The sequence below is a fragment of the Episyrphus balteatus genome, chromosome 3, assembly GCF_945859705.1.
Source record: "Episyrphus balteatus chromosome 3, idEpiBalt1.1, whole genome shotgun sequence".
NCBI lineage: Eukaryota > Metazoa > Arthropoda > Insecta > Diptera > Syrphidae > Episyrphus > Episyrphus balteatus.
The window spans coordinates 30,870,646-30,889,807 of NC_079136.1; the positions used below are offsets into that span (position 1 = coordinate 30,870,646).

At 29.9% G+C, this 19,162-nt stretch overlaps 1 protein-coding gene across 4 annotated transcripts in view; it reads left to right on the forward strand.

Moving 5' to 3' along the window:
- The window catches only part of LOC129913564 (uncharacterized), a 410,935-nt gene that overhangs the window by 339,971 nt on the left and 51,802 nt on the right, over positions 1–19,162 (forward strand). For all 4 annotated transcript variants that reach the window (XM_055992304.1, XM_055992307.1, XM_055992306.1 and 1 more), the window contains one exon: positions 14,637–14,885. In XM_055992304.1, the coding sequence (XP_055848279.1) occupies positions 14,637–14,885 (249 nt within the window). The remainder of the gene's footprint in view (positions 1–14,636; positions 14,886–19,162) is intronic.

The window sequence follows — 19,162 nt, forward strand, 5'->3', positions numbered from 1 at the left end:
AACACATTTTATTTTTTTTTTCTAAAAAACCCATTTTTAAATTTTTTTTTTCAAAACTGTTTTTGAAAACCAGATGCTTCTATGACTTATAGTTTTTGAGAAAATTGAAAATAAGAAAATTATCTTTTATCAGATTTTCATTTTTTTTTTTTTACTATTTTCGCCAATATTAACAGCTTTTTAAATTAAAAGTATCATGCCTGTCCTCCTTCGCGGGTTCTCAGGATTTTACCTTCCTTTTTGGGTCCTCTGTCCCGCTTCTCTTAGGCCATTTGAAATTGGTCCTTAGAATCTCGCGATTTTTTTTATAAAAATGGTAATAGTATGAAGTTCAAGGCGTATCAAAGTGAGATGGGCCCCTGCTTGGGCACACTATAGGATTTGGGGTGGGGTCAAGGTTGGGTATGTACAAAGTTTCTTTTGGATTCGAAGAAACTTTTAAATTTTGAAAGAAAACCAATTCTTAAAAATTAATAAAGACGCAGTATAATTAGGTATGAAGTTCAAGGCTTTTCAAAGTGAGATGGGTAAGAGGGGGCATGCTGCCACCCTGCAACCCCCCTGCTTGGGCACACTATAGAATTTGGGGTGGGGCCAAGGTTGGGTTTTGGGTATGTACAAAGTTTCTTTTGGATTCGAAAAAACTTTTAAATTCTGAAGAAAATTTGCCTACACCCAAACTTGCACCCACCCAAAATCCTATAATAGTGAGTTCAAGCCGGGGGTTGCAAGGGGGCATACTGCTTGCATGCATTATGTTTGTGTAAACACGAAAACTGCTAAAAAATACAAACCTGATAAAAAGATAATTTTCTTATTTTCAATTTTCTCAAAAACTAGAAGGCATAGAAGCATCTGGTTTTCAGTATTTGATAAGAAATTTATTGAGGCAGTTAATTTTATTGATTAATTTCATATTTAAAATGACAGTCTTGGCAAAAATAGTATTTAATGTGTTTTTTAAAAACTTTTTTCCCCAAATTTGACTTTGAAGCTGATTATTTCGAGAAAAATTAATTGAAATAATTTTATTTAAAAACTAGAATTAAGTGTACAATTCTGGCTTTTCAGAAAGATATCAATTACAACTGTTAGTATTGCCGTTGATTTGTAATAATTTTATTAGTATTTTACGTCAAATTTTAGAAAATTGCCCCTCCCGCCTAAACGAGGGAAGATAGACCCCCCTCCTCTATAGTAAAAAATAATTGTATTTAACTCCTCTACAAAGTACCGTTATCAATTCTTGTCGCCTTTGTTATCGTACTCGTGCCGAGCCTCATTATTGTTTTATGTAAAAATTTGAATCATCAAAATAAAAAATTGCAAAAGAACAGCTTAAAAGTAAAAAAATCATCACGAAACTATTTTAATTGAAAAGATCATAATTTTTTACTTCAAAAACAGTTTTGAAAAAAAAAATTAAAAAATGGGTTTCTTAGAAAAAAAAATAAATAGTATTTTTCACCTTTTTTGTAATAGATCAGCTTAAAATGAAATAATTTCATTTTTAATAACGGTTTTGGAAAGGCCTAAATATCACCCTACAAATGCAAAAAAACATTCATTCAATTATGTATAAAGTCGCAAGAAATATGCAAAAAAGTAATTTAAGATCATGTTTTTTTTTACTCTCAAAAATTGAGTGACTTAGGGAATTAATTCATTCTACTCACTTGCTAATTTTTTTGGGGGACTATTTATATACAGAAGTTCATATTTTGAGCTAAGGAACCGGTAAAAAATGACACAAAAAGATTTTATGACATAGGTATTTTTCGTATATTCTTTTCACATGGAATTACTCAACTATGTACATTTCAATCAATATTTTAATAATTTATGTAATTTTTATTTTTTTTCTATAAAACTGTATTAAATAAATAAATAAATTTCTGAAACACATACATACATAACATAAGAATGTATTTTGAATTTAGAAAAAAAATGTTACTCATACACCCCAGTGTACCTAACCAAATGACACATACATACAAATTCTAGAGTCGTCCATTGATAGAACCTTAAAATTTTCCCTAATTTTCAATGTTTACTGAGTTTAATATAATTATCAATAATGGGAAAACTTCAATTGATATATCCCATATTTAAACCCATGCTGTGCACATTGTGCAAAAATATTCTTATCGCATTTATAATTTCGAATACAAGGAAATGGTAGTAATATTATTTTTTTTTTTATTTAACCATGTAAAGTTAAGTTTCATTCAAACAAAGGATATATGTAATTATTCAAGTGAAAAGGTGAACAATCTCTCTGGATTCTACCTTCATTTCGTCTTATTAACTGCCTCGATAAAAGTTAAATATATCCTTCGATATTATTTTTCCATAACATTTCATTTCAAGCAACTTACTCATCGGTATGGGGAAGCAGGCCTTTTAATTCAATTAAACTTCAGAACTGACACGACAAAAAAATAAAATTAAAAAAAAAAACAACAACAATACAAAAAATTTCATTGCAAGTAGGTATTTATATGCATTGCATACAACAAAAAAAAAAAAGCAGAGAAAAAATTTCCATATTAATCGAAACACTTCGATTGCTGCATTTAATTTACATCCATTATTAATATTATTCCGTCCCACTGTATACGTTGCCGCCACCGAGTATAACAGTCCAGCCAACATAATAAAATAATAATCCTTTTTCCATATCCCATACAATATAGTCACGTTTATACTAACACACATACAAATTCATACGCACACATGTACGCATACATTATGTTGTATTTGTGTATGATTTTTTTTTTTTTTTTTTGTGAAGGAAAAGCGAATACACAATTCAATATTCTACTGTTTGCTTTTGTATTGTTGATCTTTTATTGATTCTGAATAACAGACTCGTAACACTCGATTGTATATTTGCGTACCATTTATATGAGGAGAAATACGGTGATGGTGGTGTTGTGTTTACTTTTAATTACGCTAATTATGAAACATCGATTGCAATTGGGGGTATGTATATGGTAAAATGGAAAGAAAATGAATGGATTAAATATTTTTTGAATTAAAAATTAAAAGAACTTTCATTTTGGGGATTGGAGGTGAAAAAGAAATCCTTATATGTATATACTCGTACACCTGCAAAATTGATACGCTTTAGTGGCTTAAAATATGGTAAAGTTATTTCATTTTATTATTTCATTTCGTTTAAATAAATAACAAACAATACACAACACAAAAGCTAAAAGGATATATTTTGGATAAAATGATCAAGAATTTTTTTTTTCTGTAAAAAAGTTTTAATTTTACACTCTCATGAGTTTTGGGGAAAAATATCAGAATTAGGGGGAAAAGTTGTAAAATTTATGTTAAAATAAAATGAGTAATTAAATTTTCACTTGAGATAATAAAATTTATTAAAGATGCATCCATTTCAATTCTTCTACCATTTTAATAGTTGAATTGATTTCTTGATAAAGGATAAAGGTTTTCTATCAAGTACAACAACCTTATGAAGATAATCACGTTTTACTTAACTTTTGAATGTATCACTTTACATAAATGTAACTTGTTGCTGGTTAACATATTAATAATTTGTTGTACACGCTACAAAAATGATTGATGATGGATATAAAACCCGAATAATATATCCAAAACGATTCAAACATATTTCTTCCATTTCAAGTAACAATGCTAAAAGTAAGTATAAGGCTAATTTATCTTTTACTATGCTTATATACATGATAACCCATAAAGTTAGACACTATACTGTCATGCACGATTTCACACGGACAATAATGGCTGACACAACCGGATTCTATATGGTGTGCTTTTGTAGGTACTTTGTAATTTGTTGCTGAATGAATAATAACATGTGTTGCTTAAATTATGCACAAAAACAACAACAACTCAGCATAATAATATGAATTTCAATTCATTTGGTGGAAGGGGTAGGTTGTATGTACACAGTGTTTTCGAAGAATACAGACCTCTTCATATAGTAATTCTGGCTGGTCATTGCGCCCATTTGGCGTTTCGACCATGTCTGATAGAAGAAGATTGTTTGGTGAATATCAATTGGTTTGATATAATTTACATATTATACATACATAATACAAACATGAAAAGTATACAAAGATAATATAGGAAAGTTCGACATTATTGTCAATAGAGTTGAAATTAAAATCACATGTTGTATATGACACACTAGGGCGTTCGTTATTTTTGAATCAAGTTCCTAAGTGGAAAAACTGTTTCTAAATAATACAACAAAAAAAATCCTCTAATTTTTTCAGATTTTTATTTTGACGCTAGATGGCGCCCCAAGAGGGTTAAAGTTTTTTCTCATTTGAAATAGGTATATGTTTACTTATGAGGCCATTTTGTAGATATAGCCTTATTGTACAAATTTTTGATGAGGTTCTTTTCTATATTAAACACCCTTTTCAAAAAGATATAAACCATTTTTCTAGGACCAGGGGTTTAGTCAGGACATGCATGTCTTTTTTTGGGTTTTATTTTATTTTTCATGCTACTGATATGCTTGTTTTAGTAAAATATGCTTGGTTTAATACACCCAAAAAAGACAATAATGTCCTGACTAAATCCCTAGTCCTAGAAAAATGGTTTATACCTTTTTGAAAAGGGTGTTTAATATAGAAAAGAACCTCATCAAAAATTTGCACAGGCTATATCTAAAAAATGGCCTCATAAGTCAACATATACCTATTTCAAATGAGAAAATTTTTTTTCCCTCTTGGGGCGCCATCTAGCGTCAAAATAAAAATCTGAAAAAATTAGGGGATTTTTTTTTTATTATTTAGAAACAGTTTTTCCACTTAGGAACTTGATTCCCGAAAAAAAACCTAAATAACGAACGCCCTAATGACACACATACCTAAATCTCGACTCAGAAGTTTGTTGCTTCAAATCGATTAAGGATAATTTCGTATTTGCTATATGAGTTATTTAAGTTTTTTTTTTCTAAAGTAGGTCAATTACAATGCATTGACATTGCGTGTGGAAAATTCATAACGTTAGAAAGTTATAATTTTAAAAGTTTATGATAGTTTTAATACTTTCATGCTTGTGTGGATGCAACTTTAAGAACTGAGACAAAATTTGAATATTAAAAAAAAAACGCTCGAGATACAAAATTGAAGTTTGTGTTGAAAAGCTACAAATACTCGCCCGTAAATAAATATTTCACAAAGGTATTTTTTTTTATTTTCTGCATTTCAAAATTCACTGACTTTTAAATCTTCACTTTTTTCTTGTCGCAATGATGCAGAGTTAGTCCGCTTTTTTGCTAAACAGCTCGAAAGAAGAAATTATTTAGAATGTGTTTGAATTGAAAGTAGCTATGTATTGTATAATATAGTAAAACATTTTTTTGGACCCTTTTTATACTTCTTCAATTTTTTGTTAAAGTTAGCACATTTTTTACATTTTCACTTATTATTATCATAAAAATATAATTGACAATAATATACATAATACCAAAATAATCAATTTTATATGAAAAATTGTGCTACTTAATTCAAGAAATAGCATTAAAATGGTCTAAAAGTGTGTTTTACTAAACTTTGATAGTTTTTGGTTAATTTTTTTTTCATTGAATAGCTATGAACAGTTATACCTTTGACCTCTTATAATGGGACTAACGGACAGAATAAACTTCAGGACTTTCCACAGATTGTTAACCAGTCTTATACCAAGCTGTAGGTATAGGTACTAAAAAATCAGCCTGTTACAAATATTTTCCTTGAAAAAAATCTATTTTTCCTGAGTTTTGACACCATAAAACATCAAATATACCACTTTCCGCCGAGGAGAATGAAAAATAGACAAAACCCCCTTTTATCGACAGATTTTTACTTGCGATATAGGTACTATAATTATATGAAGTTATGTGTTCGCACAAAAAAAAAAAGTTGAGATAACATTTTTCCATGACATTACGATGGTAGACAATGCCAAAAAAGTGGGTCCCGGAAGTCCGTCTGTCTGTATACGAACCTACAGCCTAAACGGATGGACCGATTTATGTCAAACTTGGTATGTAGCGTTATTTGGTGACTCTCCAGAAGGGGTTTTTGGAATTAATTTTCTTGGACCAAAAATAACGGTACTTGTCATATACTGATTTTAGTAAAATTGAAATATCTCGAAAACGGCTCTAAGGATTTTGTTTAAAAAATTCAAATCTTAGTTTTAAGATAAGGTGTATCTTCTTTTGAAATTTTTTTTTTTTTTGAAAATCATTATTAACGGTACCTGCCATTAAACCGTTTATTTTTAAATCCGATTATTTCCGAAACTTCTTATTCGATTTTAATGAAACTTTTTGTGAAGTAGCATTTATATAATTTAAATATAAACCAAGTATTAAATTTTCAAAAAAATAATTTTTCGATTTTTAAAAAAATTTTGAAAAATCAAATTTTCGAAAACGGGACATTGATTTTTTTGAAATTTTGTTTTAATATGCCGATTAGTGATTTCTGCAAAATGGCATACCAATTTTATTGTAAAACTTTTTTTCTAAAAAATTATTTATAAAAAATTACTTTTTTAAAAAACGGCTCCAACGATTTTGAAAATTTTATTTCTAAAAATGCATCTTAATATATCAGCCAAAACTGCATACTTGTTTTGGAGGGCAATTTGATTTCAGATTTTATTTTATTTTTTTTTTTAAACGAATTTTATTCTTTTTTTTCCAAATTTCTATATAAAAAGTCTTAAAAATTTAAGCAACTTTAACTCTGCAAGTTCGTGCGACCCAGTCATGCATTTTATTTAATCTTCAACGAGTTCATGACTTTCACTGATTTTTTTTCTAATTTGGTAAACACAATAATTTATCAAATACAGTCGACTGCCTCTAAGTCGAACTCCCTCTAACTCGATTTCAATCTAACTCGGACCGATTTTCGAGTCCCGTGAAAGTTCGACTTAGAGGGAGTCGACTGTTGTCTATAAACATACAATATGTGAAATCAATAAGGTGTCGACTCAAGTTGATAGTTATATTGTTTGTAAAAATGCCATATTTCGAAAAATTTATACACGCTGAAATTCCTTACCCAAGTAGAATTTTTTTTTAACTTTTATATTGAAAAAATAAGATGTTAGGGTGGTCAATTTTTTTTTTCTAAAAATACAATTTAAAAAAAAAATTGTCAAGCTTTAGGACCGATCCGAAGGCACAAGATATTAACTGATATTGATTTTTTCTAAAACCCTTCTTAGTCTTCACCATTCATAACTTTTCCGCGCTATTAGGATTTGAAATTCGGTTTTTTTACCCACCCTAAGTATAATAAGGATTACAAAGCCTTCAATCTGCTTATGGAGTCTATCAAACTCACTCTTCAAATTTGTTTGATATTTTGTTCATATTTTCTACATATTTAATGTATGAATTTGGAATTCCCATTTCAATACACTAGCCTAATAAAATAAAGGAATAGTTTTCACACTCAGCTTAAAATGAAGTCAAGGCGTTAACTTACATAAGTTTTTGTAAAAACTTAAGTTTTGCATAGAAATTAAAGCTGAGCACACATTTTGAAAATTAATAATCGTTAAGTTAAAAAAAAAAAATATTTAGATCGTTGTATGGAAAAAAATATAAAATATTCTTGAATTTTCGGTTCTGTACATATTTCATTACGTGATAACGGTGGTTTAAATTTTTTTTTTAATAAAACATCTGAAAATTAGAATATTTGAGCTTTAAAATTATATTTTCGAATTCTACAAACGAGAATTTTTCACATACTAGGAAAGAAAAGATCGAAAATTTTGTTGACCTTTAAATTTATTATGAATAAATGATTATTTTCAGCAATAAAAGTGGGTTTTTTGTAGTACCAAAAGATTCATATTCTAACTTTTGGAAGATTTTTTTCGCAGAACTAAAGTTATAATAAAATCCGAAAATAAGTTATACCTACCTACGTCCACTTTGAAATACCTACAACTAAAAACATGATATCTTATTGACATTCCAACACAAGGTCTATTTTGATATTATCATAAGTTTAAAAGGAAGATATTGTAAATCTTTTAGCATTGTGATTTGACACAGGTATCTTTTACCTACATAGTGGCTGACTAAATTATTGAAGTTGTTTTTTTTTTTCTCTTCCTACATTTAAAAAAAAAAGAACTCCACAAAATGCAGATTGAAAAACTTCGATCCTCATAATAAATTCAATAAAAAAGTCAACAGCATTAAATTTGATTGGCACAGACTCTGTGAAAGAAAATTCTGCTAAGAAATTTTCCACAATTTTCCACACATAAACTGAAATGAAAAAAAAAAATAAATAAATAAAATATTGTCGACAGAAGAAGAAGAAAAAAAAATAAATAAAACGAAAATCCCACACATGCCAGAAGCAGCAATCAATGTTCTTCAATACGAAAGAAAGAAAAAAAAATTCCAATGATTTGAAAACAACATAAGGAACTTCTGCTACCCTCCATCACTCTATTCCTTATACACGCCTTCAAAAAATAAAAACCATATGCAATGAACTTTGAAATATTTTTTCCTGAATAAAAAAAAAATATATATATATAAATATATAAAAAGTAATTCTTCAAAATTGACTTCGTATTCAATTCCGAGATTTCATACTGACACACAGAAAGACAGAATTACATAATACATACATATTTACTATATGTGAAGAAGGACAAAGGAAAAACGTTTGATATTCAAAATTATTTCTGAACGATTTACCACAAGAGTATACTGGCCATAAAATGGAAAATATTGTTTGAATTTTTTATAAAGAATTTTTTTTCTTCTACCCCACCGCACTATACCCATACTTCGACTGATGTCCCGATTCCATTTAAGCCATAAAGAATAAATCCCAGAAAAATTTTGGTATATTGATATGTTTGTACGTTTTATAGCAAAAAAAAAAAAATTGAAAATATGTAAGAACTTTTGTTCTGTTATGAATGAGATTTTGATTCTGCCAACAAAGAGATTGTCTCTCTCTCTCCTTCTCTCTTTTTCTCTTACCACATATAACACCATAAGCTCTAGAGACGACAAGGGAAGTATTAGGAATTATCACGTAATTCGTTTCATGTGCAGGACATAACATTTCAATTACTTTCAGATCAAATTTTGTAAGTCCTTCTATAATCGTGTTACCTTATCGTCAGGGACAGATAAAATCTTTTGATGGTATTAGATTGAACTCGGATGATGCTTCTAAGATGATTTTAATAACAAAAAAAAATAAATAAATAAGAAGTAAGGGTTTTCAAGTTTAGAGACAGGTTTGGTGTTTTATTAAAAAGACGGTTTTTTTTAATAGAAATTTCTTTGAAATAAGGAATAATGCGGTTAAACAACTTAAGCCCTACAAATTTTTGAAATTAAAAAAAAAGAAAAAATACCGTTATTTTAACACGATTTTCAGTCTTGCTTAGATCCCATGATAAGCAAGCAGTAATAATTCATCAAATCGGCTACAAAAAGTCCTTGTTTTTAGATTTCAAGACCAAATTACATCAAGCTAAGACTCTAACAATTTTGAAACCATAAACAAGTTTCGGAACTTTCGGAAGTTCATTGCTTTTTTTCAAGAGAGCACCACTAACACTTTCAATCAAAAAAACATGAACAAAAGAATAATCATACAAAAGAAGATGGACCGTTAAGGCTTGGTTCCTGAAGTGAGTTAACCAGAACAGTAAATGAACGGGACGAGTGTTCCGTAAATTTTCGGAATAAAACGATTCGTGCTGTAAAAGATTAAAACGGTTCTCGAGATTAACTTTTTCTGGAAGAACAAAGAAAATGAAAAATTCCTACAAGGAAGAACACAAAATCCACTAAAACCACAATATTGCAAATACTTAGCTTTTTTTTTCTTTCACTTTCTCCTCCAAGATTTTCCCAATATCTCTCACAATCCTCACATCAATTATTTTCTATACCAGAAAATTTTGCTTCTTACAATCACTTGCAAAAACTTTCATCTTTACCAAAATTAAACAATCAATTCTCAATTTTTCCAAAATTATCAAAATTTAATTTCTCGCTTGTAACTTTTCTTGACCTACTGGTCGCTTTAAATAGACAATAAAAATTGATCTTCAGGATTCTCCATTTCCTGCACGAACACTCATTTCACAATCAACCCCTAATGGCTTTCAGCCAATGTGGAGTGGCGGATTTTGATCACGTCATTACTGGCTACTCTTAGCCAGAGATGAGTATTTACTTCATATGTAGCAGATCTACTTCATTAATTTATTTTGATGTATTTGCTACGTAGCAACCTATTTCTACTTCGTTTGACAAATTTTTTCTAAGGAACAAAATTTCATTTAAGATGTGTCGTCTTGTTTCATTTTTTGATAATCGAAAAGTCATTTAAAAAAATGTATTGTTAGTGCACTTTATTTGTGAAATAGCTTACTAGGCTCTGCAAGAATTTCACATCTTATACATCCAAATCAAAGACCCATCCAAGATATCAAATATTTTATGTAACCGCCCAGATCCACATAATGGCTGTGGGTCCGGTCATGCATTTTGCATAAAATAAAATAGACAGCGGCATTTAAAAAAAACAATCTTAGGTTATTTTATGGCAGATGGCACATCTTTGCTCATGGAACTAAGACCAAGTTAATCTGACTTCCCTGAATGAAAATAGTTTTGCAATAAAAAACACTTTATAATTTGAAATTAAAAATCATAATAGCAATTAAGGGGATGGCTTTTTGAGAAAAAAATTTAATATTTGTTATGTACGAGTGATACGCCTTCAAGCCATGTAGGCCTCATTTAAATCGGTGCTGGGCTTTTTTTTAAATATATTTATTTTTAGGCATTCTCCTTTGTTTTATATGTATATTTTTTTTCATTATCTGCTACATATTTTCCAAATCTACTTCGTTTTTTTGGGCAATATGTTTCACTTTTCGGGCTTAGCATTCTCATCCCTGCTCTTAGCATGTTTGCTGAAGAGCGCCGGCATGTCGAAATACCGCGGTCCAACTTCTCTCTCATAAGAATGCAAATCATTCTCGCAGAATTCGCCGCACGCTGGTATCACTACTTCAAGGTCACAGCGATTCCGTGAGTGCATCAAGCCGAAATACCCCTATTTCTCAGCAAAAATATAAAGTTTAATCATTTTAGAAAAATTGAATGTTATCACCAGGGATAGGATCTTGTGGACCTAAAAACTTAAAAAAAGGCAAAATAAAACTCCCAAAAAGGCATAAAAAGGCATTTATTGAGAGACAGAATTAAATATAAAAATTAATTGCAGTAATTTTGAACAATCATGAGTTTTTTTTAAATTTTTAAGTTATTAAGCGCCCGCGATTGTCCCTTAAGAGTGCTTTAAATTAGCTAAAAGATCTCTCTACATCTGTTGAGACGAATGGACCCCAATTAAAGCACTCGACATAACCCACTTCAACATTTGCCGGGAGCTCTTGATTTGTGTTCCCATGTATTACGCAATTTATTTGTTCAACTCTCTCGAGTCCCTTATTTACCAAAAAATTGATAAATGTACTTCTCAAAAACATCTTTTGCGACTGCCCCTTTTGCAGCTTCCAAATCTCTCTTGAATATGTCCAGAATCTGGAGAACTTCTGCAATGGGGTATTGTAAATTGAGTAAGTTAGCTTTTGAATCCTGATACGTGTCGGTTGTCGGCCGCGCAATAGAACGTAGAAGACAATAAATGGTAGCAATAGCAGACAAACAAGTTGCATATAGGTAGATCTTTTCAAATTCAATCCTAAGTGGGCTTTAGGTCTGGTTTATAATTTTTTCTATCTTGTCTCCGACGCACATAGGAGTATTGTCATCAAAAACGTGGCCATAATTATTTTTTTGTGGTTTTTGTTATTATTTCTGTTTAAAATGAGTATTCCTACAAGAAAATATAATATAAACCTAGTTTTTGTTATTTTTATTTTTTTACCAAAAACTAAAAAAAATGATTAATGGCCTGTACTCCGCCTGTCGATATTATTTTTCTCAAATTTTTTTCCTCATCCCTAATACGCAATTCTCAGTTTCTTTTCTCTCTTCCCCAACCTCAATTAAGATCACCCAAAATAAAATACACTAATAACATCAGTAAATTTAATTTAAAAATAAAAAACGTTGCATAAAGTAAGGAGTATTTTCTATCAGAAAGTCAAAAACTAATTGACCCCCGATTCACTTAAGAGCACCTAAGAGCACCCAATTTTTGTTGCATTGTGTTAAAGAATATATAAACTATATCATAAGTTTCAATTCATCGCAGAATAACGGGGTATACTAAAACAAAATCATTAAAGTTCAAATACTAACTTATCAAAAATACCAAGTTTTTAGATACTAGTTCTAAGTCCGAATTAAAATAGAAAAAAACCATCTAACATTTTCAAAACTTTATTAATATCGTTAATAAATAACTGAAGAAAAATTCTCCATTTAAATTTTTTTAGATTTCTATCACAACACTTCGATATCGCATACCTATAGAATAACACTTACCAAAATACTTCGCATTCAAATAAAAATGAAGTAGATGTAACACTTAACTTTGAACTCATTTTTTAACAAGACACGATCAAACAAAAAAATGAGTGCAGCATATTGACACATGTTTATTTTGCACAAACTTTGCCAAACTTTTTGGTGTCAATTTTGATTTTCATAAAATCGACTTATGACCAGGTTTTTACTGCAAATACTCCTATGTGCGACGTTTCGACCGTGATTTGAAACGTCTTTTTCAAGACTTCGAATTTTTTGAAGTTTTAAAATATTTAAAAATAAAAACCAACCAAAACAAACAACAAAACCCTTAACATTTTTAAGATTAAATTCTTAAAATTAGAAGATAGAATACTCTCCCTGAAGAAGACTGTAAACACGGTCGAAACGTCGGAGACAACATAGAAAAAATTATAAACCAGACCTAAAGCCCACTTAGGATTAAATTTGTATTCAAAAATAAGGTCACGAAAATATGAATTATTGGTAGATCTTTTCACTCAAATTTTGTTTGTGTGGGGTAACTATTGAGTAAGTAATGTACTGAGTAAGTTAGACCCGTTTTCTGAATCGAAACTTAAGCATTTTAGTTCTACACAAACCCTTGTGACAGTTTAAGCAGAGGAAAAAGTAGGGAATAAGAGTTTATGTTCAACATAAATTATTTAAGTTTCGATTCAGCAAATGGCCCTTAGCTTTTTGTTTGTATATTTGAGTGTTTTGTGTGTAGGCATTACTTTAAAGACGCTAAAAAGATAAAAAACATAGGAAAAGGTAAAAAAAGGCAATAACGAAAGAAAAGGCAAAATAAAATACATATATTTGGTATAAGGGGGATGTGAAACGTGTTTGTTTTTAATCTATAATGTCGTGCGATTGAGCAAGGAAAAAAGGCAAATTCCACAACATCCTATCCCTGGTTATCAACGTTCATTTTTCCCCACCGAATATAAAAACTAATTAATATAAGAAAATTGCTGGTGTGAAGGATTTGCAAAAACCCCCTTACTTGAAAATACGAAAGTGAAAGTCTTCCTTGTGTTAATACTACTCTAACGTTTTCATCTTTTACACGCTTAACACTCCATCTTATTAGCGTCGGGGACGCATCTCTACCGCCACCCCGCCTGTGTAATCCCGCTTTCCGACTAGTTTCAAGAAGCGGTATGACATCTTTGCCATTTGGCTTTACTCTTTCGCCGTTTGATTTCTTACTTCCATTTTGTCAATTGATATATGATACTCTTAACCTTACTGAGAGAGAGAACAAGTAGCCGGTAACCCATAGCCGTCCTACTCATTCTCAGTAAGGCGAAGAAAAGAAACCTGTCAAAAAGCAAAATTATGTGGGGAGTGGGAAAGGGATTTAGAAAGTCAGTTTTTGTTATGGAAAATTTTGACGTAACAGCTTGATCGATTTTGTTCTAATTTTGCACAATTATAATTACTAAAAAAATATCCCTACTACTTTCCAAGATAATGTTAAACAAGTATTCTTGAACCACAAAAAAATCGAGAAGAAAATCCATTTTTTTAAGTACCTATTTCGTTTATTACAATTTTTTGCAAACTTCGTCAACACGTTCATATTAAATGTTTACATAATGTTGCATTCTAAAAATGTTCATAAGTGTCTTAATTTCCTTGATTTTTTTTACCAGGAAATTAAAGTATACTCATGAACATTTTTTTGTTATTCGAATCTTGTTATACGAATGCATAAGTTTTAAAAACCATACGTTAAGCAGTATCTATTAATTTTATAGTACTTTGATTTTCCAATAACAATTTCAATTTTAGCCATTTTTTGTTTTTGGTCTAATACACAGAAGAGCTTTTACTTATCTAAATAACTGCAATTTATAAAGTTACCCCTCAAGGATACAATTCTTCGAAATGAATCTATACTCAATATGGTACATTTTATAGGACTTCGATAATGATTCTCAGAATTTAATTAAATTATTCTTCACCCACTTATACAATTCTAAATAAGTGCTCCATATGAATACACACTAACACACTTCTCCATAATGTATTTTATTATTATTTGAAATTTTGTATATATTTTTTTTAAATTCTTTTTTTTTTTAATAATTCCAATCGTTTCTAGATGCTCCAGTTTGTAGTACAACAACAGTAACTGTGGTTGGTGCATCGATTGAAGAATCCGTACCGATTCCATGTCGAGTGAATTCAGATCCACCGGAAATTGAATTTGAATGGACATTTTCAAGTAGTGGTGAACATTTTGAAGTCCCATCTGGGCATTATGCGACAATACAAGAAGCAACTACCACAACAACTGGCGATATACACCGAACGATAATCGAATCAAATGACACCCACATCGAGACTTATGGTAAGATAAACACATTATTCTCAACAGGGGTACTTTTTTTCCAGTTGAAGTTGAATATAAGTATGATTGGGTTTTTTTTACTTTTTTTTTTTTTGTGAAATATCAAGAGTACTTAGAACAGAAATCTCTTATAATCGAGACAGAGAATTTATCTGTCTAGGTGCCAAACAGAAGCACTAGTTACCTGTGGGGAAAGATACAATCATAAGTTGAGGTCGTATTGAGTCATCAATAATTGCTTTGAGATCTGGATAATATTTAATCTGTTGTGTTGAGAATTGATTATTTTGTCATTTTATACAAAAAAGAAGTTTTCTAATGCAACTTCTCGAAATTCAAATTTCAATGTGCACTGATTCTAAGTTTAAAATGGAATTTTTAAAAATTTTGCAAATTTGTTTGTGGTAACAAAAGCTTTTCCCATTATTTTGTGTTTAACAATGCTGTTCATTTAATTCATCAAAATTCATGAGCATTCATAATTTTAATTTTCTTTCAAAAGCGTTAAATTCACTCCATGTCCAGGAAAAAAAGCAACGCATGATAAATAATACTAGGAATAATGATTTAATTAATTTTATCAGCGTGATTTTGAAATGAGATTTAAGTGAATTCCTAGTTCGAACTCATATTCTACTTATACATAATATAGGTTTGAAGCATAAATTCCTTCTATTCTGCGTAACCATAATGGCCAGTTAGTTCAGAGTGGGTTGAATCTGTTATTTGATTACCATCACTGATTCCCCTTAATTAAGAATTAAGGATCCGTGAAAATCAAAGAGGGTTTGCTTTATTTTTGTCCACCTTGATTTAAAAATAACGGTTTTTCCGCCAATCGCACAGTGCGGCACTCCTTGGACAAAAATAAAAAAAATATGTGCGATTTTTACAAAAGTAACCGTTACATCATTATAGTCTAATAACCAAACCATTGTAAAACAAAACTTTTTTCTCATTGGGCAGAATAGTTTTTCGGCAAAGTCTGTTGCAACTATGCATTGGCAACAAGAAAAAATTTATTTTAGTCAGTCTGGTTTGGTAAAACCGAACGATTATTTTTCTTAACAAGTACGGTTAACAGTTAGACAAAAAAATTGTTTGGGTTATCAAGAAGATATAATGTTTTATTATATAAAACATTTTGGAAATCAATTGGAGGTTTTTAAATTTTTTTTTTTAATTTTGAAAATAACCATTTAATTTCCTTTTTTTGGAAAAGTTCAGAAACTTTGAATAGACGTTAAAAATTAGCGGCTCAAAATATCCTGTTATTTGTACAGAAACGCATACACTATATGTTTGGCTATATGCTACTGTATAAATTTACTGCTACAAACTGCTACACTAATTTTAATGATTTTTTAAAAGCGTAGATCAAACCATAAAAAACATTTTTGTGTACCTAAATAAAAATTTTTTAAAATTTTTGTTTTATTTTAATTTTTGGACAGCTGTCCCGTATAAGATAAGAACAATTTAAGGAGTGATTCTTGGGTTTATTCTAAGAAAAAAATTGTTTTACAGTAACGCTCTATCTGCAAAGTTGCTACCACGTTACGATGATTAAAGAATATTTAAATATTTAAAGTCCCTCCCTTGATTTGGTCAAAGTTAGGTCAAAGCATTGCATTTATAAGTTGCCATGAGAGTTTTCAAATTCTGAGAGCCATATTTATAACTACTCTTTGAACATAATACTTCAGGGTAAAAGCATAGGCTATATAACCACACGAGTTTTGCGGTAAATATGCAGCATTATGTTATTCTGTATTGCAAAAACTTGAGTCAGTATAAATTTTTAAAGATATTCAATAAAGCAAGGAAAATGATTTTTTTGCGGCATCCCTTAGACAAAAGTAGCGGCCTTTTTGCTCTAGCAATCAAACCTGAAAGGAAAAAAACACTTTTTAGCAATGAACCAAACGGTACTGGCACAAAATCAACTGCAACTGCATAAGCCAAACAAAAGGAAAATAATAACTTAGGTTATCCCTCATCAGAGAAGAATTTCCGTATTTTAAAAATATTTATGAAATCAAAATTTGTGTTTTATCTTAAAAAATTATATGTTAAGCTAATTTTGTACAAATAAATAGTGAAATGTACCTATAAATTGAAGAAAATGATTTTTGTCCAAATTTTCTTCAAAAGGCCGCATTATTAGATTGTAAATTTTTTAAACAAAATCCAAGTTAAAAAACATCATATTAATTAAAAAAAAAAATTATATTTATTGGTGTTTTGGGAAAGATGAAAATTTTTCAACAAAATGTCTTGTCCATGGCAAAAGTGTGTCAAACTTAAAAAAAATAAGCCATAGTTAACGTTAAAAAGACGTTTAAAGCTTGTTAAGCTACGAAATCACGCCCCGTGATGCAGCAAACGAGAATACGATAAACCATACTGCACAAACAATATAACAAAATTGCAATGCAATATGTCCAAAGTAAATTCAAAAAAGTGCGTCTAGTAATATGGCATCCGTCGGTTAGGTTGTTAAAACATGATCAAAATTAAATTTTTTTTCTTTTTGATGACGTTTGTAACATTTTTTATGAGTAAAAATATTCAGCTGATGTTTTGCAATTTGAATAAATGTTTAATATTTGTGTTTAAAACACACGGATAGTGTTGACAGCCAGAGAATATAAATAGTTTTTACTTGCTCTATAGGGCAAGTATTGGTTTCGTGTGGAAAAAAAAATTGAATTTTTAATCAAAACCAACATTACGATGATGGAGAATTCCGAAAAAGTGGGTCCCGCAATTCCGTCCGTGCGTTTGTGCGTCTGTGCGTCCATCTGTACACATTTCCACAGCCTAAACGGGTGGATGGATTTTCTTCAAATTTGGTATAGATGAAAGTTGGTTTTTTTTTGTTTTTTTATATCTCGTTTAGAACGTATACCTCCCATACAAAAAAATACGATATTACGAATTTCTCAAAAACGGCTCTAACGATTTTGATAAAACTTTGTATAAGTAATATTTAAAGCAGTGGCAATAAAACTGCATTTTTATTTTTCTCAAAAAAGTTAAATAACAAAAAAAAAAAATTTTTTCATTTAACAAAATTTTGCCCTAAATGTCGGCTCTTCCCCAATATCAATTTTTTTAAAATTTAGATCCAGCTTTTAAAATCTACAAGTAGACTAACATAAAAGTGCTTTGAACTGCAAGAGCAAGTACGTGCGACCCCAGTCGTGCATTTTATTTCTTAATGGGAAACTTCGTGCTTATGTCAGTTTTGCCATTCAAAACAAGAAATGAAAAAAATGTTTCTAAATTTAATTAAATAATTTCTACACTACAAACGAGCGAAAAACTTATATTACTCAAAACTACAAAGAGACGGTTTTAAATTTCAAATAACTGGTTATTTTCCAAGACACAACATGACTGAAAAATAAACCAAAAGGGTACTTGTAATGATCAATATTCATTTATAAGAAAAAGAAACATTTTAGAAAAAATTTTAGAAGTAAAAGTTCCCTTTTTCAAAAGAACCATATTTATTTTAGAATAAAAATTATAATTTATATCATCATCCCCAGACTGGAAGCGCTTGCATATCTGCCTTCTTTTTTGGGCTGCGGGCTTTCGTTTACTCTTTTAAAAAACATCAAACCGTGTTTTCATAAACTTTCGTTTTGTTGTTTTAGTTGGTCGTCGCGTCGTAGAGAACAAGCTGCAGAAAATCGAAAGCTGGGCCCTATTGCACCAACCACTTTGCATTTTGCAACTATGCAAATAATACTTTCCTGCAAAGTAAAACTGCAAGTTGTTTCACCAAAAAGTAAAAGTCTCCGACTTTGCACTTAGCAATTTTTGATGTTTTTTTGCAAAGTAAAAAGTGCGGGCCATTTCACCAGCTGAAAATAGAACTTTGCGTAATTTTGAAAATTTTCAAATTGTGGTTGGTGAAATAAAATTTGCAAACAAGTAAGTTTTGTTTTTTGTTTTTGTTAAAAAAAAAAATAATTTCCTCCTCGCAAAGTTAAAGTTCAAAGTTGCAAATAAAAAAGTGCAAATAAGTTGGTGCAATAGGGCCCTGATGTCGTCAGTTCAGTTGCTTTTGATGATTAGAATAAGACCTTATAGATGAAATAAATTTAATCTGAAAAATGTTCATTAGGTACGAATTTTGGCTGCGAAATATGAAATATAAAAGAGAATAAATTTATTCTAGGTGAAATTTTGTAAAATTTAAAAAAATGTCAATCCCTGTGAAATTAAAAAAAAAACTATGTCAAAATATTTTTAAATAATGGATG